Source organism: Tympanuchus pallidicinctus, unplaced genomic scaffold, assembly GCF_026119805.1.
Source record: "Tympanuchus pallidicinctus isolate F22 unplaced genomic scaffold, pur_lepc_1.0 scaffold46, whole genome shotgun sequence".
Taxonomy (NCBI): Eukaryota; Metazoa; Chordata; class Aves; order Galliformes; family Phasianidae; genus Tympanuchus; species Tympanuchus pallidicinctus.
Window position 1 is genome coordinate 642,567 of NW_026294765.1, and position 22,354 is coordinate 664,920.

A 22,354-nucleotide genomic window follows, 5' to 3' on the forward strand; every position below is an offset into this window, starting at 1 on the left:
AATTATATCTCTAAGTAGTTTGACAGATAAATTTTAATATACTTACATGACAGATCATGTGGTTCATTGTAATCTGAAAAGAAATGAGCAATCATTAGGAAAATATTCCAAGAATGTCTTCTGGCTCCAACTGATCAAGAGCAGCAATACTAAACATGTCATATTCCTAATGACTTCAGGGTTTGTGATTGTTTTAACTTACTGAGGCTGACAGTTTTTTGCCATCTGCTTTTTCCTATCTGATCTGAGAGATAATAAAATCACAGAATCATAAAACATCCTTGGCTGGAAGAGGCTAAGGTTCTGCACAAGACCAGCCAAAATCGAAACTCAAAGCCTAAGAGAATTGCACAAACACCTCTTGTACTCTGGAGCTCTGGTACTGCAATGAATAACCTGCAGAGGAGTTTCAGTGCTCAAGGGTCATCTCATAAGAAATAATAAGACGATAATAAGATCTATTAAACCACACGTTTCCCATTTGAAAATGGCCCTGATCAACATAAAGAATACCACTTAAGGCTAAAGATACCAGTATAAAAAATGAGGCTCAGGCTGAGAAAAAGGTAATACAAAAAATATTACAGTTTCAGACAACAGGTAGAGGAAGGTGAGCTGTGAAACTATCCACACAGAAAAATACAGAAAAAGTCAAAAAGGAAACAATTACATGATGCTCAAAAATCGTAACATGGAAAAAGCAGAAAAAGCGAAAAAAAAGCTATAATAAAACAAAAAAAAAGAAAGAAAGAAAAAAAAGAGATGAAAACATGAATGGCAAATAAATTCAAAAAAAATGTGATAAAAATGGAGGAAAAATTAAAAAAAGACATGTACCATTGACATAGAGGCTGGTCCTGTCCAGGCTGTAGGGGCCCAGGCGCGTGACGGCTCTGGTCTTGTTGCTCACTTCGTGGTAAAGGCCCACCCTGTCCAAGTCAGGGCTGGAGGGCTCCTTCCTGTAGCTGCAGACGAGGTCCACGCCTGTGTTGTCGCCTTGCCTCAGGGACCTGGAAAACAGAAAGCCATGCCTGAGCACCTGGCTTCTGCACCTCATTGCTCCAAGGTCGACAGGCTTTGCGGCTGCTGAACGTGCGCGTCTCCGTGAATGCATGCTCGGCACTGCCCGGTCAGGCCGAGCTGGGGCTCCCTTCCACTCCTGCCTCCACTGAAAGTACGGCTTTTTTTTCCGCAAGCCGTGGGCAAGAGGAGACTGCGGAGTCGTTCTTTGCTCAGCACCATGACCCGAGGGTTAGGGGGCTGGCGGCGAGGGGAGGCTCCAAGGGCCGAGGTCGTGAGGGAGAATGAGAGCAGGGAGAAGGTCTTGGTGGTGACAGAGCGGAAGTGTGGTGGGACCCCGAGTGCTGGCATCTGACCAGGGACCCTGGGTGGCCACCCCTACCTGAAGGCTGTCGTTGCACATCCAAGGAAATTGGGGCCAATGCTGGTGTCCTTGAGAAGGCGGTTGAGCTGGCAACGAGAAAGGTTTGTGATGAGAAGCCTGCTTGCATCGCCGGATACTTTCCAGAGCCAGTGTCAGGCAAGCTCCCCTTCCGGCCTTGGCAGCGTTGCGGGTTACGTACCAAGGTGGTCATGACCCTCTGGGTGCTGTTGAGCTTGGCCGAGTGAGGAACGTGCAGGTCGGAATCGTAGGGGAGATTGGTGATGGTGAAGTTGACGGTGAAACGCTCGAGGCCTGGAGGTGTGGTTGGTGGCCGAGTGGGAGCTGCAAGAAGCACAGATGGGGAGTGAGAGGGGGCAGGAGGACGGCTGTGAAGGCTGTGGGAGGGCCAAGGCAGTGGTGCGTGGCCAGCTATTTCTCCTCCCCAGCCGTCACTGTGATGGCAAAGTCTGGCGGGTTCTGCACTTGTCCCGGGGTTCACGAGCTCCTGGGACGAGAGGCCCGCGAGGCACCCGTTGCCTTTTGGGTGCGTCCTGCCCCAGTGTGGTACTCACTGGGCGTCACTGGCCGCGTCACTGGCTGTTCGTTGTAACCTGGAATGAGAGAGAGAGAGAGACATGAGCTGGAGCTCCGTGGGGGGAAGGCGGAGGGCCAGAGGGAGGCAGCAGGAGAGGCCTTGTTCACCGTTGACGTAGAGGCTGGTCCTGTCCAGGCTGTAGGGGCCCAGGCGCGTGACGGCTCTGGTCTTGTTGCTCACTTCGTGGTAAAGGCCCACCCTGTCCAAGTCAGGGCTGGAGGGCTCCTTCCTGTAGCTGCAGACGAGGTCCACGCCTGTGTTGTCGCCTTGCCTCAGGGACCTGGAAAACAGAAAGCCATGCCTGAGCACCTGGCTTCTGCACCTCATTGCTCCAAGGTCGACAGGCTTTGCGGCTGCTGAACGTGCGCGTCTCCGTGAATGCATGCTCGGCACTGCCCGGTCAGGCCGAGCTGGGGCTCCCTTCCACTCCTGCCTCCACTGAAAGTACGGCTTTTTTTTCCGGAAGCCGTGGGCAAGAGGAGACTGCGGAGTCGTTCTTTGCTCAGCACCATGACCCGAGGGTTAGGGGGCTGGCGGCGAGGGGAGGCTCCAAGGGCCGAGGTCGTGAGGGAGAATGAGAGCAGGGAGAAGGTCTTGGTGGTGACAGAGCGGAAGTGTGGTGGGACCCCGAGTGCTGGCATCTGACCAGGGACCCTGGGTGGCCACCCCTACCTGAAGGCTGTCGTTGCACATCCAAGGAAATTGGGGCCAATGCTGGTGTCCTTGAGAAGGCGGTTGAGCTGGCAACGAGAAAGGTTTGTGATGAGAAGCCTGCTTGCATCGCCGGATGCTTTCCAGAGCCAGTGTCAGGCAAGCTCCCCTTCCGGCCTTGGCAGCGTTGCGGGTTACGTACCAAGGTGGTCATGACCCTCTGGGTGCTGTTGAGCTTGGCCGAGTGAGGAACGTGCAGGTCGGAATCGTAGGGGAGATTGGTGATGGTGAAGTTGACGGTGAAACGCTCGAGGCCTGGAGGTGTGGTTGGTGGCCGAGTGGGAGCTGCAAGAAGCACAGATGGGGAGTGAGAGGGGGCAGGAGGACGGCTGTGAAGGCTGTGGGAGGGCCAAGGCAGTGGTGCGTGGCCAGCTATTTCTCCTCCCCAGCCGTCACTGTGATGGCAAAGTCTGGCGGGTTCTGCACTTGTCCCGGGGTTCACGAGCTCATGGGACGAGAGGCCCGCGAGGCACCCGTTGCCTTTTGGGTGCGTCCTGCCCCAGTGTGGTACTCACTGGGCGTCACTGGCCGCGTCACTGGCTGTTCGTTGTAACCTGGAATGAGAGAGAGAGAGAGACATGAGCTGGAGCTCCGTGGGGGGAAGGCGGAGGGCCAGAGGGAGGCAGCAGGAGAGGCCTTGTTCACCGTTGACGTAGAGGCTGGTCCTGTCCAGGCTGTAGGGGCCCAGGCGCGTGACGGCTCTGGTCTTGTTGCTCACTTCGTGGTAAAGGCCCACCCTGTCCAAGTCAGGGCTGGAGGGCTCCTTCCTGTAGCTGCAGACGAGGTCCACGCCTGTGTTGTCGCCTTGCCTCAGGGACCTGGAAAACAGAAAGCCATGCCTGAGCACCTGGCTTCTGCACCTCATTGCTCCAAGGTCGACAGGCTTTGCGGCTGCTGAACGTGCGCGTCTCCGTGAATGCATGCTCGGCACTGCCCGGTCAGGCCGAGCTGGGGCTCCCTTCCACTCCTGCCTCCACTGAAAGTACGGCTTTTTTTTCCGCAAGCCGTGGGCAAGAGGAGACTGCGGAGTCGTTCTTTGCTCAGCACCATGACCCGAGGGTTAGGGGGCTGGCGGCGAGGGGAGGCTCCAAGGGCCGAGGTCGTGAGGGAGAATGAGAGCAGGGAGAAGGTCTTGGTGGTGACAGAGCGGAAGTGTGGTGGGACCCCGAGTGCTGGCATCTGACCAGGGACCCTGGGTGGCCACCCCTACCTGAAGGCTGTCGTTGCACATCCAAGGAAATTGGGGCCAATGCTGGTGTCCTTGAGAAGGCGGTTGAGCTGGCAACGAGAAAGGTTTGTGATGAGAAGCCTGCTTGCATCGCCGGATACTTTCCAGAGCCAGTGTCAGGCAAGCTCCCCTTCCGGCCTTGGCAGCGTTGCGGGTTACGTACCAAGGTGGTCATGACCCTCTGGGTGCTGTTGAGCTTGGCCGAGTGAGGAACGTGCAGGTCGGAATCGTAGGGGAGATTGGTGATGGTGAAGTTGACGGTGAAACGCTCGAGGCCTGGAGGTGTGGTTGGTGGCCGAGTGGGAGCTGCAAGAAGCACAGATGGGGAGTGAGAGGGGGCAGGAGGACGGCTGTGAAGGCTGTGGGAGGGCCAAGGCAGTGGTGCGTGGCCAGCTATTTCTCCTCCCCAGCCGTCACTGTGATGGCAAAGTCTGGCGGGTTCTGCACTTGTCCCGGGGTTCACGAGCTCCTGGGACGAGAGGCCCGCGAGGCACCCGTTGCCTTTTGGGTGCGTCCTGCCCCAGTGTGGTACTCACTGGGCGTCACTGGCCGCGTCACTGGCTGTTCGTTGTAACCTGGAATGAGAGAGAGAGAGAGACATGAGCTGGAGCTCCGTGGGGGGAAGGCGGAGGGCCAGAGGGAGGCAGCAGGAGAGGCCTTGTTCACCGTTGACGTAGAGGCTGGTCCTGTCCAGGCTGTAGGGGCCCAGGCGCGTGACGGCTCTGGTCTTGTTGCTCACTTCGTGGTAAAGGCCCACCCTGTCCAAGTCAGGGCTGGAGGGCTCCTTCCTGTAGCTGCAGACGAGGTCCACGCCTGTGTTGTCGCCTTGCCTCAGGGACCTGGAAAACAGAAAGCCATGCCTGAGCACCTGGCTTCTGCACCTCATTGCTCCAAGGTCGACAGGCTTTGCGGCTGCTGAACGTGCGCGTCTCCGTGAATGCATGCTCGGCACTGCCCGGTCAGGCCGAGCTGGGGCTCCCTTCCACTCCTGCCTCCACTGAAAGTACGGCTTTTTTTTCCGGAAGCCGTGGGCAAGAGGAGACTGCGGAGTCGTTCTTTGCTCAGCACCATGACCCGAGGGTTAGGGGGCTGGCGGCGAGGGGAGGCTCCAAGGGCCGAGGTCGTGAGGGAGAATGAGAGCAGGGAGAAGGTCTTGGTGGTGACAGAGCGGAAGTGTGGTGGGACCCCGAGTGCTGGCATCTGACCAGGGACCCTGGGTGGCCACCCCTACCTGAAGGCTGTCGTTGCACATCCAAGGAAATTGGGGCCAATGCTGGTGTCCTTGAGAAGGCGGTTGAGCTGGCAACGAGAAAGGTTTGTGATGAGAAGCCTGCTTGCATCGCCGGATACTTTCCAGAGCCAGTGTCAGGCAAGCTCCCCTTCCGGCCTTGGCAGCGTTGCGGGTTACGTACCAAGGTGGTCATGACCCTCTGGGTGCTGTTGAGCTTGGCCGAGTGAGGAACGTGCAGGTCGGAATCGTAGGGGAGGTTGGTGATGGTGAAGTTGACGGTGAAACGCTCGAGGCCTGGAGGTGTGGTTGGTGGCCGAGTGGGAGCTGCAAGAAGCACAGATGGGGAGTGAGAGGGGGCAGGAGGACGGCTGTGAAGGCTGTGGGAGGGCCAAGGCAGTGGTGCGTGGCCAGCTATTTCTCCTCCCCAGCCGTCACTGTGATGGCAAAGTCTGGCGGGTTCTGCACTTGTCCCAGGGTTCACGAGCTCATGGGACGAGAGGCCCGCGAGGCACCCGTTGCCTTTTGGGTGCGTCCTGCCCCAGTGTGGTACTCACTGGGCGTCACTGGCCGCGTCACTGGCTGTTCGTTGTAACCTGGAATGAGAGAGAGAGAGAGACATGAGCTGGAGCTCCGTGGGGGGAAGGCGGAGGGCCAGAGGGAGGCAGCAGGAGAGGCCTTGTTCACCGTTGACGTAGAGGCTGGTCCTGTCCAGGCTGTAGGGGCCCAGGCGCGTGACGGCTCTGGTCTTGTTGCTCACTTCGTGGTAAAGGCCCACCCTGTCCAAGTCAGGGCTGGAGGGCTCCTTCCTGTAGCTGCAGACGAGGTCCACGCCTGTGTTGTCGCCTTGCCTCAGGGACCTGGAAAACAGAAAGCCATGCCTGAGCACCTGGCTTCTGCACCTCATTGCTCCAAGGTCGACAGGCTTTGCGGCTGCTGAACGTGCGCGTCTCCGTGAATGCATGCTCGGCACTGCCCGGTCAGGCCGAGCTGGGGCTCCCTTCCACTCCTGCCTCCACTGAAAGTACGGCTTTTTTTTCCGGAAGCCGTGGGCAAGAGGAGACTGCGGAGTCGTTCTTTGCTCAGCACCATGACCCGAGGGTTAGGGGGCTGGCGGCGAGGGGAGGCTCCAAGGGCCGAGGTCGTGAGGGAGAATGAGAGCAGGGAGAAGGTCTTGGTGGTGACAGAGCGGAAGTGTGGTGGGACCCCGAGTGCTGGCATCTGACCAGGGACCCTGGGTGGCCACCCCTACCTGAAGGCTGTCGTTGCACATCCAAGGAAATTGGGGCCAATGCTGGTGTCCTTGAGAAGGCGGTTGAGCTGGCAACGAGAAAGGTTTGTGATGAGAAGCCTGCTTGCATCGCCGGATGCTTTCCAGAGCCAGTGTCAGGCAAGCTCCCCTTCCGGCCTTGGCAGCGTTGCGGGTTACGTACCAAGGTGGTCATGACCCTCTGGGTGCTGTTGAGCTTGGCCGAGTGAGGAACGTGCAGGTCGGAATCGTAGGGGAGATTGGTGATGGTGAAGTTGACGGTGAAACGCTCGAGGCCTGGAGGTGTGGTTGGTGGCCGAGTGGGAGCTGCAAGAAGCACAGATGGGGAGTGAGAGGGGGCAGGAGGACGGCTGTGAAGGCTGTGGGAGGGCCAAGGCAGTGGTGCGTGGCCAGCTATTTCTCCTCCCCAGCCGTCACTGTGATGGCAAAGTCTGGCGGGTTCTGCACTTGTCCCGGGGTTCACGAGCTCATGGGACGAGAGGCCCGCGAGGCACCCGTTGCCTTTTGGGTGCGTCCTGCCCCAGTGTGGTACTCACTGGGCGTCACTGGCCGCGTCACTGGCTGTTCGTTGTAACCTGGAATGAGAGAGAGAGAGAGACATGAGCTGGAGCTCCGTGGGGGGAAGGCGGAGGGCCAGAGGGAGGCAGCAGGAGAGGCCTTGTTCACCGTTGACGTAGAGGCTGGTCCTGTCCAGGCTGTAGGGGCCCAGGCGCGTGACGGCTCTGGTCTTGTTGCTCACTTCGTGGTAAAGGCCCACCCTGTCCAAGTCAGGGCTGGAGGGCTCCTTCCTGTAGCTGCAGACGAGGTCCACGCCTGTGTTGTCGCCTTGCCTCAGGGACCTGGAAAACAGAAAGCCATGCCTGAGCACCTGGCTTCTGCACCTCATTGCTCCAAGGTCGACAGGCTTTGCGGCTGCTGAACGTGCGCGTCTCCGTGAATGCATGCTCGGCACTGCCCGGTCAGGCCGAGCTGGGGCTCCCTTCCACTCCTGCCTCCACTGAAAGTACGGCTTTTTTTTCCGGAAGCCGTGGGCAAGAGGAGACTGCGGAGTCGTTCTTTGCTCAGCACCATGACCCGAGGGTTAGGGGGCTGGCGGCGAGGGGAGGCTCCAAGGGCCGAGGTCGTGAGGGAGAATGAGAGCAGGGAGAAGGTCTTGGTGGTGACAGAGCGGAAGTGTGGTGGGACCCCGAGTGCTGGCATCTGACCAGGGACCCTGGGTGGCCACCCCTACCTGAAGGCTGTCGTTGCACATCCAAGGAAATTGGGGCCAATGCTGGTGTCCTTGAGAAGGCGGTTGAGCTGGCAACGAGAAAGGTTTGTGATGAGAAGCCTGCTTGCATCGCCGGATACTTTCCAGAGCCAGTGTCAGGCAAGCTCCCCTTCCGGCCTTGGCAGCGTTGCGGGTTACGTACCAAGGTGGTCATGACCCTCTGGGTGCTGTTGAGCTTGGCCGAGTGAGGAACGTGCAGGTCGGAATCGTAGGGGAGATTGGTGATGGTGAAGTTGACGGTGAAACGCTCGAGGCCTGGAGGTGTGGTTGGTGGCCGAGTGGGAGCTGCAAGAAGCACAGATGGGGAGTGAGAGGGGGCAGGAGGACGGCTGTGAAGGCTGTGGGAGGGCCAAGGCAGTGGTGCGTGGCCAGCTATTTCTCCTCCCCAGCCGTCACTGTGATGGCAAAGTCTGGCGGGTTCTGCACTTGTCCCGGGGTTCACGAGCTCATGGGACGAGAGGCCCGCGAGGCACCCGTTGCCTTTTGGGTGCGTCCTGCCCCAGTGTGGTACTCACTGGGCGTCACTGGCCGCGTCACTGGCTGTTCGTTGTAACCTGGAATGAGAGAGAGAGAGAGACATGAGCTGGAGCTCCGTGGGGGGAAGGCGGAGGGCCAGAGGGAGGCAGCAGGAGAGGCCTTGTTCACCGTTGACGTAGAGGCTGGTCCTGTCCAGGCTGTAGGGGCCCAGGCGCGTGACGGCTCTGGTCTTGTTGCTCACTTCGTGGTAAAGGCCCACCCTGTCCAAGTCAGGGCTGGAGGGCTCCTTCCTGTAGCTGCAGACGAGGTCCACGCCTGTGTTGTCGCCTTGCCTCAGGGACCTGGAAAACAGAAAGCCATGCCTGAGCACCTGGCTTCTGCACCTCATTGCTCCAAGGTCGACAGGCTTTGCGGCTGCTGAACGTGCGCGTCTCCGTGAATGCATGCTCGGCACTGCCCGGTCAGGCCGAGCTGGGGCTCCCTTCCACTCCTGCCTCCACTGAAAGTACGGCTTTTTTTTTCCGCAAGCCGTGGGCAAGAGGAGACTGCGGAGTCGTTCTTTGCTCAGCACCATGACCCGAGGGTTAGGGGGCTGGCGGCGAGGGGAGGCTCCAAGGGCCGAGGTCGTGAGGGAGAATGAGAGCAGGGAGAAGGTCTTGGTGGTGACAGAGCGGAAGTGTGGTGGGACCCCGAGTGCTGGCATCTGACCAGGGACCCTGGGTGGCCACCCCTACCTGAAGGCTGTCGTTGCACATCCAAGGAAATTGGGGCCAATGCTGGTGTCCTTGAGAAGGCGGTTGAGCTGGCAACGAGAAAGGTTTGTGATGAGAAGCCTGCTTGCATCGCCGGATGCTTTCCAGAGCCAGTGTCAGGCAAGCTCCCCTTCCGGCCTTGGCAGCGTTGCGGGTTACGTACCAAGGTGGTCATGACCCTCTGGGTGCTGTTGAGCTTGGCCGAGTGAGGAACGTGCAGGTCGGAATCGTAGGGGAGGTTGGTGATGGTGAAGTTGACGGTGAAACGCTCGAGGCCTGGAGGTGTGGTTGGTGGCCGAGTGGGAGCTGCAAGAAGCACAGATGGGGAGTGAGAGGGGGCAGGAGGACGGCTGTGAAGGCTGTGGGAGGGCCAAGGCAGTGGTGCGTGGCCAGCTATTTCTCCTCCCCAGCCGTCACTGTGATGGCAAAGTCTGGCGGGTTCTGCACTTGTCCCAGGGTTCACGAGCTCATGGGACGAGAGGCCCGCGAGGCACCCGTTGCCTTTTGGGTGCGTCCTGCCCCAGTGTGGTACTCACTGGGCGTCACTGGCCGCGTCACTGGCTGTTCGTTGTAACCTGGAATGAGAGAGAGAGAGAGACATGAGCTGGAGCTCCGTGGGGGGAAGGCGGAGGGCCAGAGGGAGGCAGCAGGAGAGGCCTTGTTCACCGTTGACGTAGAGGCTGGTCCTGTCCAGGCTGTAGGGGCCCAGGCGCGTGACGGCTCTGGTCTTGTTGCTCACTTCGTGGTAAAGGCCCACCCTGTCCAAGTCAGGGCTGGAGGGCTCCTTCCTGTAGCTGCAGACGAGGTCCACGCCTGTGTTGTCGCCTTGCCTCAGGGACCTGGAAAACAGAAAGCCATGCCTGAGCACCTGGCTTCTGCACCTCATTGCTCCAAGGTCGACAGGCTTTGCGGCTGCTGAACGTGCGCGTCTCCGTGAATGCATGCTCGGCACTGCCCGGTCAGGCCGAGCTGGGGCTCCCTTCCACTCCTGCCTCCACTGAAAGTACGGCTTTTTTTTCCGGAAGCCGTGGGCAAGAGGAGACTGCGGAGTCGTTCTTTGCTCAGCACCATGACCCGAGGGTTAGGGGGCTGGCGGCGAGGGGAGGCTCCAAGGGCCGAGGTCGTGAGGGAGAATGAGAGCAGGGAGAAGGTCTTGGTGGTGACAGAGCGGAAGTGTGGTGGGACCCCGAGTGCTGGCATCTGACCAGGGACCCTGGGTGGCCACCCCTACCTGAAGGCTGTCGTTGCACATCCAAGGAAATTGGGGCCAATGCTGGTGTCCTTGAGAAGGCGGTTGAGCTGGCAACGAGAAAGGTTTGTGATGAGAAGCCTGCTTGCATCGCCGGATGCTTTCCAGAGCCAGTGTCAGGCAAGCTCCCCTTCCGGCCTTGGCAGCGTTGCGGGTTACGTACCAAGGTGGTCATGACCCTCTGGGTGCTGTTGAGCTTGGCCGAGTGAGGAACGTGCAGGTCGGAATCGTAGGGGAGATTGGTGATGGTGAAGTTGACGGTGAAACGCTCGAGGCCTGGAGGTGTGGTTGGTGGCCGAGTGGGAGCTGCAAGAAGCACAGATGGGGAGTGAGAGGGGGCAGGAGGACGGCTGTGAAGGCTGTGGGAGGGCCAAGGCAGTGGTGCGTGGCCAGCTATTTCTCCTCCCCAGCCGTCACTGTGATGGCAAAGTCTGGCGGGTTCTGCACTTGTCCCGGGGTTCACGAGCTCATGGGACGAGAGGCCCGCGAGGCACCCGTTGCCTTTTGGGTGCGTCCTGCCCCAGTGTGGTACTCACTGGGCGTCACTGGCCGCGTCACTGGCTGTTCGTTGTAACCTGGAATGAGAGAGAGAGAGAGACATGAGCTGGAGCTCCGTGGGGGGAAGGCGGAGGGCCAGAGGGAGGCAGCAGGAGAGGCCTTGTTCACCGTTGACGTAGAGGCTGGTCCTGTCCAGGCTGTAGGGGCCCAGGCGCGTGACGGCTCTGGTCTTGTTGCTCACTTCGTGGTAAAGGCCCACCCTGTCCAAGTCAGGGCTGGAGGGCTCCTTCCTGTAGCTGCAGACGAGGTCCACGCCTGTGTTGTCGCCTTGCCTCAGGGACCTGGAAAACAGAAAGCCATGCCTGAGCACCTGGCTTCTGCACCTCATTGCTCCAAGGTCGACAGGCTTTGCGGCTGCTGAACGTGCGCGTCTCCGTGAATGCATGCTCGGCACTGCCCGGTCAGGCCGAGCTGGGGCTCCCTTCCACTCCTGCCTCCACTGAAAGTACGGCTTTTTTTTCCGCAAGCCGTGGGCAAGAGGAGACTGCGGAGTCGTTCTTTGCTCAGCACCATGACCCGAGGGTTAGGGGGCTGGCGGCGAGGGGAGGCTCCAAGGGCCGAGGTCGTGAGGGAGAATGAGAGCAGGGAGAAGGTCTTGGTGGTGACAGAGCGGAAGTGTGGTGGGACCCCGAGTGCTGGCATCTGACCAGGGACCCTGGGTGGCCACCCCTACCTGAAGGCTGTCGTTGCACATCCAAGGAAATTGGGGCCAATGCTGGTGTCCTTGAGAAGGCGGTTGAGCTGGCAACGAGAAAGGTTTGTGATGAGAAGCCTGCTTGCATCGCCGGATGCTTTCCAGAGCCAGTGTCAGGCAAGCTCCCCTTCCGGCCTTGGCAGCGTTGCGGGTTACGTACCAAGGTGGTCATGACCCTCTGGGTGCTGTTGAGCTTGGCCGAGTGAGGAACGTGCAGGTCGGAATCGTAGGGGAGATTGGTGATGGTGAAGTTGACGGTGAAACGCTCGAGGCCTGGAGGTGTGGTTGGTGGCCGAGTGGGAGCTGCAAGAAGCACAGATGGGGAGTGAGAGGGGGCAGGAGGACGGCTGTGAAGGCTGTGGGAGGGCCAAGGCAGTGGTGCGTGGCCAGCTATTTCTCCTCCCCAGCCGTCACTGTGATGGCAAAGTCTGGCGGGTTCTGCACTTGTCCCAGGGTTCACGAGCTCATGGGACGAGAGGCCCGCGAGGCACCCGTTGCCTTTTGGGTGCGTCCTGCCCCAGTGTGGTACTCACTGGGCGTCACTGGCCGCGTCACTGGCTGTTCGTTGTAACCTGGAATGAGAGAGAGAGAGAGACATGAGCTGGAGCTCCGTGGGGGGAAGGCGGAGGGCCAGAGGGAGGCAGCAGGAGAGGCCTTGTTCACCGTTGACGTAGAGGCTGGTCCTGTCCAGGCTGTAGGGGCCCAGGCGCGTGACGGCTCTGGTCTTGTTGCTCACTTCGTGGTAAAGGCCCACCCTGTCCAAGTCAGGGCTGGAGGGCTCCTTCCTGTAGCTGCAGACGAGGTCCACGCCTGTGTTGTCGCCTTGCCTCAGGGACCTGGAAAACAGAAAGCCATGCCTGAGCACCTGGCTTCTGCACCTCATTGCTCCAAGGTCGACAGGCTTTGCGGCTGCTGAACGTGCGCGTCTCCGTGAATGCATGCTCGGCACTGCCCGGTCAGGCCGAGCTGGGGCTCCCTTCCACTCCTGCCTCCACTGAAAGTACGGCTTTTTTTTTCCGGAAGCCGTGGGCAAGAGGAGACTGCGGAGTCGTTCTTTGCTCAGCACCATGACCCGAGGGTTAGGGGGCTGGCGGCGAGGGGAGGCTCCAAGGGCCGAGGTCGTGAGGGAGAATGAGAGCAGGGAGAAGGTCTTGGTGGTGACAGAGCGGAAGTGTGGTGGGACCCCGAGTGCTGGCATCTGACCAGGGACCCTGGGTGGCCACCCCTACCTGAAGGCTGTCGTTGCACATCCAAGGAAATTGGGGCCAATGCTGGTGTCCTTGAGAAGGCGGTTGAGCTGGCAACGAGAAAGGTTTGTGATGAGAAGCCTGCTTGCATCGCCGGATGCTTTCCAGAGCCAGTGTCAGGCAAGCTCCCCTTCCGGCCTTGGCAGCGTTGCGGGTTACGTACCAAGGTGGTCATGACCCTCTGGGTGCTGTTGAGCTTGGCCGAGTGAGGAACGTGCAGGTCGGAATCGTAGGGGAGATTGGTGATGGTGAAGTTGACGGTGAAACGCTCGAGGCCTGGAGGTGTGGTTGGTGGCCGAGTGGGAGCTGCAAGAAGCACAGATGGGGAGTGAGAGGGGGCAGGAGGACGGCTGTGAAGGCTGTGGGAGGGCCAAGGCAGTGGTGCGTGGCCAGCTATTTCTCCTCCCCAGCCGTCACTGTGATGGCAAAGTCTGGCGGGTTCTGCACTTGTCCCGGGGTTCACGAGCTCATGGGACGAGAGGCCCGCGAGGCACCCGTTGCCTTTTGGGTGCGTCCTGCCCCAGTGTGGTACTCACTGGGCGTCACTGGCCGCGTCACTGGCTGTTCGTTGTAACCTGGAATGAGAGAGAGAGAGAGACATGAGCTGGAGCTCCGTGGGGGGAAGGCGGAGGGCCAGAGGGAGGCAGCAGGAGAGGCCTTGTTCACCGTTGACGTAGAGGCTGGTCCTGTCCAGGCTGTAGGGGCCCAGGCGCGTGACGGCTCTGGTCTTGTTGCTCACTTCGTGGTAAAGGCCCACCCTGTCCAAGTCAGGGCTGGAGGGCTCCTTCCTGTAGCTGCAGACGAGGTCCACGCCTGTGTTGTCGCCTTGCCTCAGGGACCTGGAAAACAGAAAGCCATGCCTGAGCACCTGGCTTCTGCACCTCATTGCTCCAAGGTCGACAGGCTTTGCGGCTGCTGAACGTGCGCGTCTCCGTGAATGCATGCTCGGCACTGCCCGGTCAGGCCGAGCTGGGGCTCCCTTCCACTCCTGCCTCCACTGAAAGTACGGCTTTTTTTTCCGGAAGCCGTGGGCAAGAGGAGACTGCGGAGTCGTTCTTTGCTCAGCACCATGACCCGAGGGTTAGGGGGCTGGCGGCGAGGGGAGGCTCCAAGGGCCGAGGTCGTGAGGGAGAATGAGAGCAGGGAGAAGGTCTTGGTGGTGACAGAGCGGAAGTGTGGTGGGACCCCGAGTGCTGGCATCTGACCAGGGACCCTGGGTGGCCACCCCTACCTGAAGGCTGTCGTTGCACATCCAAGGAAATTGGGGCCAATGCTGGTGTCCTTGAGAAGGCGGTTGAGCTGGCAACGAGAAAGGTTTGTGATGAGAAGCCTGCTTGCATCGCCGGATGCTTTCCAGAGCCAGTGTCAGGCAAGCTCCCCTTCCGGCCTTGGCAGCGTTGCGGGTTACGTACCAAGGTGGTCATGACCCTCTGGGTGCTGTTGAGCTTGGCCGAGTGAGGAACGTGCAGGTCGGAATCGTAGGGGAGATTGGTGATGGTGAAGTTGACGGTGAAACGCTCGAGGCCTGGAGGTGTGGTTGGTGGCCGAGTGGGAGCTGCAAGAAGCACAGATGGGGAGTGAGAGGGGGCAGGAGGACGGCTGTGAAGGCTGTGGGAGGGCCAAGGCAGTGGTGCGTGGCCAGCTATTTCTCCTCCCCAGCCGTCACTGTGATGGCAAAGTCTGGCGGGTTCTGCACTTGTCCCAGGGTTCACGAGCTCATGGGACGAGAGGCCCGCGAGGCACCCGTTGCCTTTTGGGTGCGTCCTGCCCCAGTGTGGTACTCACTGGGCGTCACTGGCCGCGTCACTGGCTGTTCGTTGTAACCTGGAATGAGAGAGAGAGAGAGACATGAGCTGGAGCTCCGTGGGGGGAAGGCGGAGGGCCAGAGGGAGGCAGCAGGAGAGGCCTTGTTCACCGTTGACGTAGAGGCTGGTCCTGTCCAGGCTGTAGGGGCCCAGGCGCGTGACGGCTCTGGTCTTGTTGCTCACTTCGTGGTAAAGGCCCACCCTGTCCAAGTCAGGGCTGGAGGGCTCCTTCCTGTAGCTGCAGACGAGGTCCACGCCTGTGTTGTCGCCTTGCCTCAGGGACCTGGAAAACAGAAAGCCATGCCTGAGCACCTGGCTTCTGCACCTCATTGCTCCAAGGTCGACAGGCTTTGCGGCTGCTGAACGTGCGCGTCTCCGTGAATGCATGCTCGGCACTGCCCGGTCAGGCCGAGCTGGGGCTCCCTTCCACTCCTGCCTCCACTGAAAGTACGGCTTTTTTTTCCGGAAGCCGTGGGCAAGAGGAGACTGCGGAGTCGTTCTTTGCTCAGCACCATGACCCGAGGGTTAGGGGGCTGGCGGCGAGGGGAGGCTCCAAGGGCCGAGGTCGTGAGGGAGAATGAGAGCAGGGAGAAGGTCTTGGTGGTGACAGAGCGGAAGTGTGGTGGGACCCCGAGTGCTGGCATCTGACCAGGGACCCTGGGTGGCCACCCCTACCTGAAGGCTGTCGTTGCACATCCAAGGAAATTGGGGCCAATGCTGGTGTCCTTGAGAAGGCGGTTGAGCTGGCAACGAGAAAGGTTTGTGATGAGAAGCCTGCTTGCATCGCCGGATGCTTTCCAGAGCCAGTGTCAGGCAAGCTCCCCTTCCGGCCTTGGCAGCGTTGCGGGTTACGTACCAAGGTGGTCATGACCCTCTGGGTGCTGTTGAGCTTGGCCGAGTGAGGAACGTGCAGGTCGGAATCGTAGGGGAGATTGGTGATGGTGAAGTTGACGGTGAAACGCTCGAGGCCTGGAGGTGTGGTTGGTGGCCGAGTGGGAGCTGCAAGAAGCACAGATGGGGAGTGAGAGGGGGCAGGAGGACGGCTGTGAAGGCTGTGGGAGGGCCAAGGCAGTGGTGCGTGGCCAGCTATTTCTCCTCCCCAGCCGTCACTGTGATGGCAAAGTCTGGCGGGTTCTGCACTTGTCCCAGGGTTCACGAGCTCCATTCTTGAGATTCGTCTCTGAGGCTTTACAGGCGTTTTTTACATGAGCTGTTTCTTGGTGTCTTGTGAATTTTATTCTTTATCTCGTATGGCCTGAAGCCATTCTTTGTGTGTCGGTGCTGCTTTTTGTGTGCGCTGACTTATTTTTATTTGCATTTCTGTAGTGTTTTGTGTTTAATCCTAAACATTTTCATGTCGTCTTAGAATGATACTCTCATTTGTATTTGAAATTACTTTCTATTTTCATCTTTTCTTATTAGTCTCTCTATTAGGAGATGTATTTTTATCCAGAATGCTGTTTTTATATTCCCTTCTTATAGTCCACTATTTTTTTCTGTTTTGCATGCTTTTTATTGTTGTCTTTAATGGTTTTTAGTTCATATTTATGAATTAATATTTTTATTTTTTTATTTTTCTGATATGTGTTATATTTAATCTCTTTTTTTATTTTGTTGTTATTGTTGTTTTTCTATGGTTTTTTTTTTTTTTTTTTTTTTAATGGAATCCCGTTAATTCTTATTATTTACATTTTTCTCTTAAAATTCCTTTTACTTTGAATATGATTTCATTATTTTATTCTGCACTCTTAATCCTTTGTACATGTATAACATCTTTGTTTGGCCAAGTGCTCACACTTTTTCTATAGTCTTTTACAGTCTATGAGGTTACTTATTTTTTTATTGATGTATGTGTATGTGGCCTTCAAAGCATAACAGAGAGTTGCTACATTCACTTTCCTATGGAGGGCAACAGTGGTTGATTTTGTATTTTACTGCTCCTCTTGACTGCTTGATTTTCCACTCTACTCTTCATTGTGATTTCGTTGTACACTGCACATAATTCTGTCTTTGGACTATCGCAAAATTGAAGACTGTTTAGCCTTCATCTTTTCTGATAAAATGACAATGCAGAGGAGAGTGGAATTATATCACATAATCACATAATATCACATATTATATCACATAATATATATCACTAAGGCATTCAGAAAGGAAGTGGAAGTACACCTAACTTCCTGGAGTGTGCATGTTTTGGCATTCTGTTCCCATTCAATAAGAAATATAAAAATTGATGAGAGTAATGACTGGTATAATTCTCCAATGCTGATACGAATTATTTTGTTCAGTGGTATAATCTCACAGCAGAAAGCACAATCTCTGACGTACTAAATTAAGTACGAATTTAATTGCAGTAGGAATATCGTATAGAGTAGCTTTCAAGAGAATACAATATTTAACTAAGGTGAAGAAGATCAGAGCATAAGCAGCATGACGTTTCCATTGGATCTATTACAAAATGCACATAAAATAAAAAAGGAAAATATAACCTCAATGGAAAAGCTCATCTGAGAAGTACATAATTTACTTATTTCACTTGGATTTTAATTCCATTCATTGTAAGATCAATATACTTACATGTAATAGGAAGAGGAGTAAAATTAAGACGAGAAGTTTTCTCAAAATAAGTCGTACTTCCAACATCAGAAAAAGGAAGTGTAGATGCCTGTGCTGTTGAAGAAGTAGAAGTTGTGAAATGATAAGGTGAGGATGTGCTAGCTTGGATAGAGGAGACTATAGTGGTTGATTCAGAAGATTGGAAGGATGGTACTGATGACGTAGACAGAGATGTAGATACTGGCACAAGACTTGTAGATTCACTTGGAGAGAAAGAGCTTGTAGTAGTGGCGAAATGTGATGTGCCCTGGGGAGCAGTGGTGGATATCTTAAAAGAATTGGATAAGAAAGAAGCACTTGTGTAGAGTACAGACGGAGACGATGGTGCAGTTTCACTCTGAGCTGGAGAAGTGTTCTGCTGAGCAGTGGTTAGAGCAGCTGGTGAGGTGTTTGTAGGAGATGGGCTTGTTCCAGGAGAAGAGGTGGACGTAAGTGGGGAGGTGTTTTGCGTGGATGTAGTCTCTTGAGGAGAGCTTGTAGCTGTTTGAGCCGAAGATGCAGCAGTTGGGCTAGATGTGAGTGCAGTGGTTGTTTCTTCTGCTTTGCGGGATGTTTGAGATGCTGAGGAGGGAAAGGTAGTTGTTTCAACAAGAGTAGGCACTGGAGAGGCCGAGCTTGCAGCTGTTGTTTGGGAAAGTGATGTGGCGAGGGTATTAGTGGGGGTGGTTTGTACAGGATTGGATGAGAGGGCAGTGGTTGTGTTTTGTAGTGGAGTGGTAGTGAGTGTAGTGATAGAGGTTGTTGCGTGGGTAGTGGTGGAAGTATTTGTATATGGCGTCCCAGCTGCAGAAGTGGTCTCCTGAGCAGTGGTGGGTGCAGGAGGCGACGTGGTAGCGCCTGGTGTGCTTGTCAGAGATGCAGAAGTGCTCGTACGTGAAGTGAAGATGGTGGTGGAAGTAGTGGGGCCTGCATTGGTGCTTGTGAGCAGAGCAGAAGTGGCTGTGATAGCTGTGCTGGATGTTGCAGCGGTGGACGTTTCAGCAGGCTGGCTGGAGATGTCTTGCATAGTTGAGGGAACTGTGGTGGTTGTCGACAGTGCCGTAGTTTCTGTTGGAGTGGAAGAGCCGGTAATTGCAGTGTCAGGAGCAGATGTTGCTTGGGTAGCGGTGGTGGTTGTTTGTATAGGTGTGGAGGAGACAGTAGCGCTGGTGTAGAGCGGTGAAGTCGTAGTGAGTGTTGAAGAGGAGGTTGTTGTTAGGGCCGAGGATGGTGCGGTTTCACTCTGAGCTGGAGAAGTGTTCTGCTGAGCAGTGGTTAGAGCAGCTGGTGAGGTGTTTGTAGGAGATGGGCTTGTTCCAGGGGAAGAGGTGGACGTAAGTGGGGAGGTGTTTTGCGAGGATGTAGTCTCTTGAGGAGAGCTTGTAGCTGTTTGAGCCGAAGATGCAGCAGTTGGGCTAGATGTGAGTGCAGTGGTCGTTTCTTCTGCTTTGCTGGATGTTTGAGATGCTGAGGAGGGAAAGGTAGTTGTTTCAACAAGAGTAGGCACTGGAGAGGCCGAGCTTGCAGCTGTTGTTTGGGACAGTGATGTGGCGAGGGTAGCAGTGGGGGTTGTTTGTACAGGATTGGATGAGAGGGCAGTGGTTGTGTCTTGTAGTGGAGTGGTAGTGAGTGTAGTGGTAGAGGTTTTTGGGTGGGTAGAGGTGGGTGTATTTGTAGATGTCGTTCCAGCTGCAGAAGTGGTCTCCTGAGCAGTGGTGGGTGCAGGAGGTGACGTGGTAGCGCCTGGTGTGCTTGTCAGAGATGCAGAGGTGCTCGTACGTGAAGTGAAGATGGTGGTGGAAGTAGTGGGGCCTGCATTGGTGCTTGTGAGCAGAGCAGAAGTGGCTGGGATAGCTGTGCTGGATGTTGCAGCGGTGGACGTTTCAGCAGGCTGGCTGGAGATGTCTTGCATAGTTGAGGGAACTGTGGTGGTTGTCGACAGTGCCGTAGTTTCTGTTGGAGTGGAAGAGCTGGTAATTGTAGTGTCAGGAGCAGATGTTGCTTGGGTAGCGGTGGTGGTTGTTTGTATAGGTGTGGAGGAGACAGTAGCGCTGGTGTAGAGCGGTGAAGTCGTAGTGAGTGTTGAAGAGGAGGTTGTTGTTAGGGCCGAGGATGGTGCGGTTTCACTCTCAGCTGGAGAAGTGTTCTGCTGAGCAGTGGTTAGAGCAGCTGGTGAGGTGTTTGTAGGAGATGGGCTTGTTGCAGGGGAAGAGGTGGACGTAAGTGGGGAGGTGTTTTGCGAGGATGTAGTCTCTTGAGGAGAGCTTGTAGCTGTTTGAGCAGAAGTTGCAGCAGTAGGTCTTGATGTGAGTGCAGTGGTTGTTTCTTCTGCTTTGCTGGATGTTTCAGATGCTGAGGAGGGAAAGGTAGTTGTTTCAACAAGAGTAGGCACTGGAGAGGCCGAGCTTGCAGCTGTTGTTTGGGATGGTGTTGTGGCAAGGATAGCAGTGGATGTTGTCTCCGCAATTTTTCCAAGGACATCTGCAGTTCTGTTCTGCAGTGGAGTGCTAGTGAGTGTAGAGGTAGAGGTTTTTGGGTGTGTAGTGGTGGGTGTATTTGTAGATGTCGTCCCAGCTGCAGAAGTGGTCTCCTGTGCAGTGGTGGGTGCAAGAGGCGTTGTGGTAGCGCCTGGTGTGCTTGTCAGAGATGCAGAGGTGCTCGTACGTGAAGTGAAGATGGTGGTGGAAGTAGTGGGGCCTGCATTGGTGCTTGTGAGCAGAGCAGAAGTGGCTGGGATAGCTGTGCTGGATGTTGCAGCGGTGGACGTTTCAGCAGGCTGGCTGGAGATGTCTTGCATAGTTGAGGGAACTGTGGTGGTTGTCGACAGTGGCGTAGTTTCTGTTGGAGTGGAAGAGCTGGTAATTGTAGTGTCAGGAGCAGATGTTGCTTGGGTAGCAGTGGTGGTTGTTTGTATAGGTGTGGAGGAGACAGTAGCGCTGGTGTAGAGCGGTGAAGTCGTAGTGAGTGTTGAAGAGGAGGTTGTTGTTAGGGCCGAGGATGGTGCGGTTTCACTCTGAGCTGGAGAAGTGTTCTGCTGAGCAGTGGTTAGAGCAGCTGGTGAGGTGTTTGTAGGAGATGGGCTTGTTGCAGGGGAAGAGGTGGACGTAAGTGGGGAGGTGTTTTGCGAGGATGTAGTCTCTTGAGGAGAGCTTGTAGCTGTTTGAGCCGAAGATGCAGCAGTTGGGCTAGATGTGAGTGCAGTGGTCGTTTCTTCTGCTTTGCTGGATGTTTGAGATGCTGAGGAGGGAAAGGTAGTTGTTTCAACAAGAGTAGGCACTGGAGAGGCCGAGCTTGCAGCTGTTGTTTGGGACAGTGATGTGGCGAGCGTAGCAGTGGGGGTTGTTTGTACAGAATTGGATGAGAGGGCAGTGGTTGTGTCTTGTAGTGGAGTGGTAGTGAGTGTAGAGGTAGAGGTTTTTGGGTGGGTAGAGGTGGGTGTATTTGTAGATGTCGTTCCAGCTGCAGAAGTGGTCTCCTGAGCAGTGGTGGGTGCAGGAGGTGACGTGGTAGCGCCTGGTGTGCTTGTCAGAGATGCAGAGGTGCTCGTACGTGAAGTGAAGATGGTGGTGGAAGTAGTGGGGCCTGCATTGGTGCTTGTGAGCAGAGCAGAAGTGGCTGTGATAGCTGTGCTGGATGTTGCAGCGGTGGACGTTTCAGCAGGCTGGCTGGAGATGTCTTGCATAGTTGAGGGAACTGTGGTGGTTGTCGACAGTGCCGTAGTTTCTGTTGGAGTGGAAGAGCTGGTAATTGTAGTGTCAGGAGCAGATGTTGCTTGGGTAGCGGTGGTGGTTGTTTGTATAGGTGTGGAGGAGACAGTAGCGCTGGTGTAGAGCGGTGAAGTCGAAGTGAGTGTTGAAGAGGAGGTTGTTGTTAGGGCCGAGGATGGTGCGGTTTCACTCTCAGCTGGAGAAGTGTTCTGCTGAGCAGTGGTTAGAGCAGCTGGTGAGGTGTTTGTAGGAGATGGGCTTGTTGCAGGGGAAGAGGTGGACGTAAGTGGGGAGGTGTTTTGCGAGGATGTAGTCTCTTGAGGAGAGCTTGTAGCTGTTTGAGCCGAAGATGCAGCAGTTGGGCTAGATGTGAGTGCAGTGGTTGTTTCTTCTGCTTTGCTGGATGTTTGAGATGCTGAGGAGGGAAAGGTAGTTGTTTCAACAAGAGTAGGCACTGGAGAGGCCGAGCTTGCAGCTGTTGTTTGGGATGGTGTTGTGGCAAGGATAGCAGTGGATGTTGTCTCCGCAATTTTTCCAAGGACATCTGCAGTTCTGTTCTGCAGTGGAGTGGTAGTGAGTGTAGAGGTAGAGGTTTTTGGGTGTGTAGTGGTGGGTGTATTTGTAGATGTCGTCCCAGCTGCAGAAGTGGTCTCCTGAGCAGTGGTGGGTGCAAGAGGCGTTGTGGTAGCGCCTGGTGTGCTTGTCAGAGATGCAGAGGTGCTCGTACGTGAAGTGAAGATGGTGGTGGAAGTAGTGGGGCCTGCATTGGTGCTTGTGAGCAGAGCAGAAGTGGCTGTGATAGCTGTGCTGGATGTTGCAGCGGTGGACGTTTCAGCAGGCTGGCTGGAGATGTCTTGCATAGTTGAGGGAACTGTGGTGGTTGTCGACAGTGCCGTAGTTTCTGTTGGAGTGGAAGAGCTGGTAATTGTAGTGTCAGGAGCAGATGTTGCTTGGGTAGCAGTGGTGGTTGTTTGTATAGGTGTGGAGGAGACAGTAGCGCTGGTGTAGAGCGGTGAAGTCGTAGTGAGTGTTGAAGAGGAGGTTGTTGTTAGGGCCGAGGATGGTGCGGTTTCACTCTCAGCTGGAGAAGTGTTCTGCTGAGCAGTGGTTAGAGCAGCTGGTGAGGTGTTTGTAGGAGATGGGCTTGTTGCAGGGGAAGAGGTGGACGTAAGTGGGGAGGTGTTTTGCGAGGATGTAGTCTCTTGAGGAGAGCTTGTAGCTGTTTGAGCCGAAGATGCAGCAGTTGGGCTAGATGTGAGTGCAGTGGTTGTTCCTTCTGCTTTGCTGGATGTTTCAGATGCTGAGGAGGGAAAGGTAGTTGTTTCAACAAGAGTAGGCACTGGAGAGGCCGAGCTTGCAGCTGTTGTTTGGGACAGTGATGTGGCGAGGGTAGCAGTGGGGGTGGTTTGTACAGGATTGGATGAGAGGGCAGTGGTTGTGTCTTGTAGTGGAGTGGTAGTGAGTGTAGAGGTAGAGGTTTTTGGGTGGGTAGAGGTGGGTGTATTTGTAGATGTCGTTCCAGCTGCAGAAGTGGTCTCCTGAGCAGTGGTGGGTGCAGGAGGTGACGTGGTAGCGCCTGGTGTG

The 22,354-nt window shown here is 56.1% G+C and overlaps 1 protein-coding gene across 1 annotated transcript in view; it reads right to left on the reverse strand.

Annotated features, from left to right (window-relative positions):
- Positions 1-21,630, reverse strand: part of MUC16 (mucin 16, cell surface associated) — a 31,187-nt gene extending 9,557 nt beyond the window's left edge. Inside the window, exons 1-49 of the mRNA XM_052702609.1 lie at positions 21,498-21,630; positions 15,325-15,467; positions 15,144-15,211; positions 14,579-14,751; positions 14,449-14,487; positions 14,076-14,218; positions 13,895-13,962; positions 13,330-13,502; positions 13,200-13,238; positions 12,827-12,969; positions 12,646-12,713; positions 12,080-12,252; positions 11,950-11,988; positions 11,577-11,719; positions 11,396-11,463; positions 10,831-11,003; positions 10,701-10,739; positions 10,328-10,470; positions 10,147-10,214; positions 9,582-9,754; positions 9,452-9,490; positions 9,079-9,221; positions 8,898-8,965; positions 8,332-8,504; positions 8,202-8,240; positions 7,829-7,971; positions 7,648-7,715; positions 7,083-7,255; positions 6,953-6,991; positions 6,580-6,722; positions 6,399-6,466; positions 5,834-6,006; positions 5,704-5,742; positions 5,331-5,473; positions 5,150-5,217; positions 4,585-4,757; positions 4,455-4,493; positions 4,082-4,224; positions 3,901-3,968; positions 3,336-3,508; positions 3,206-3,244; positions 2,833-2,975; positions 2,652-2,719; positions 2,087-2,259; positions 1,957-1,995; positions 1,584-1,726; positions 1,403-1,470; positions 838-1,010; positions 47-73 (exon numbers count right to left, since the gene is read on the reverse strand). Of these exons, the coding sequence (XP_052558569.1) occupies positions 47-73; positions 838-1,010; positions 1,403-1,470; positions 1,584-1,726; positions 1,957-1,995; positions 2,087-2,259; positions 2,652-2,719; positions 2,833-2,975; positions 3,206-3,244; positions 3,336-3,508; positions 3,901-3,968; positions 4,082-4,224; positions 4,455-4,493; positions 4,585-4,757; positions 5,150-5,217; positions 5,331-5,473; positions 5,704-5,742; positions 5,834-6,006; positions 6,399-6,466; positions 6,580-6,722; positions 6,953-6,991; positions 7,083-7,255; positions 7,648-7,715; positions 7,829-7,971; positions 8,202-8,240; positions 8,332-8,504; positions 8,898-8,965; positions 9,079-9,221; positions 9,452-9,490; positions 9,582-9,754; positions 10,147-10,214; positions 10,328-10,470; positions 10,701-10,739; positions 10,831-11,003; positions 11,396-11,463; positions 11,577-11,719; positions 11,950-11,988; positions 12,080-12,252; positions 12,646-12,713; positions 12,827-12,969; positions 13,200-13,238; positions 13,330-13,502; positions 13,895-13,962; positions 14,076-14,218; positions 14,449-14,487; positions 14,579-14,751; positions 15,144-15,211; positions 15,325-15,467; positions 21,498-21,630 (5,197 nt within the window). The remainder of the gene's footprint in view (positions 1-46; positions 74-837; positions 1,011-1,402; positions 1,471-1,583; positions 1,727-1,956; positions 1,996-2,086; positions 2,260-2,651; positions 2,720-2,832; positions 2,976-3,205; positions 3,245-3,335; positions 3,509-3,900; positions 3,969-4,081; positions 4,225-4,454; positions 4,494-4,584; positions 4,758-5,149; positions 5,218-5,330; positions 5,474-5,703; positions 5,743-5,833; positions 6,007-6,398; positions 6,467-6,579; positions 6,723-6,952; positions 6,992-7,082; positions 7,256-7,647; positions 7,716-7,828; positions 7,972-8,201; positions 8,241-8,331; positions 8,505-8,897; positions 8,966-9,078; positions 9,222-9,451; positions 9,491-9,581; positions 9,755-10,146; positions 10,215-10,327; positions 10,471-10,700; positions 10,740-10,830; positions 11,004-11,395; positions 11,464-11,576; positions 11,720-11,949; positions 11,989-12,079; positions 12,253-12,645; positions 12,714-12,826; positions 12,970-13,199; positions 13,239-13,329; positions 13,503-13,894; positions 13,963-14,075; positions 14,219-14,448; positions 14,488-14,578; positions 14,752-15,143; positions 15,212-15,324; positions 15,468-21,497) is intronic.
- Positions 21,631-22,354: the final 724 nt, after the last annotated feature.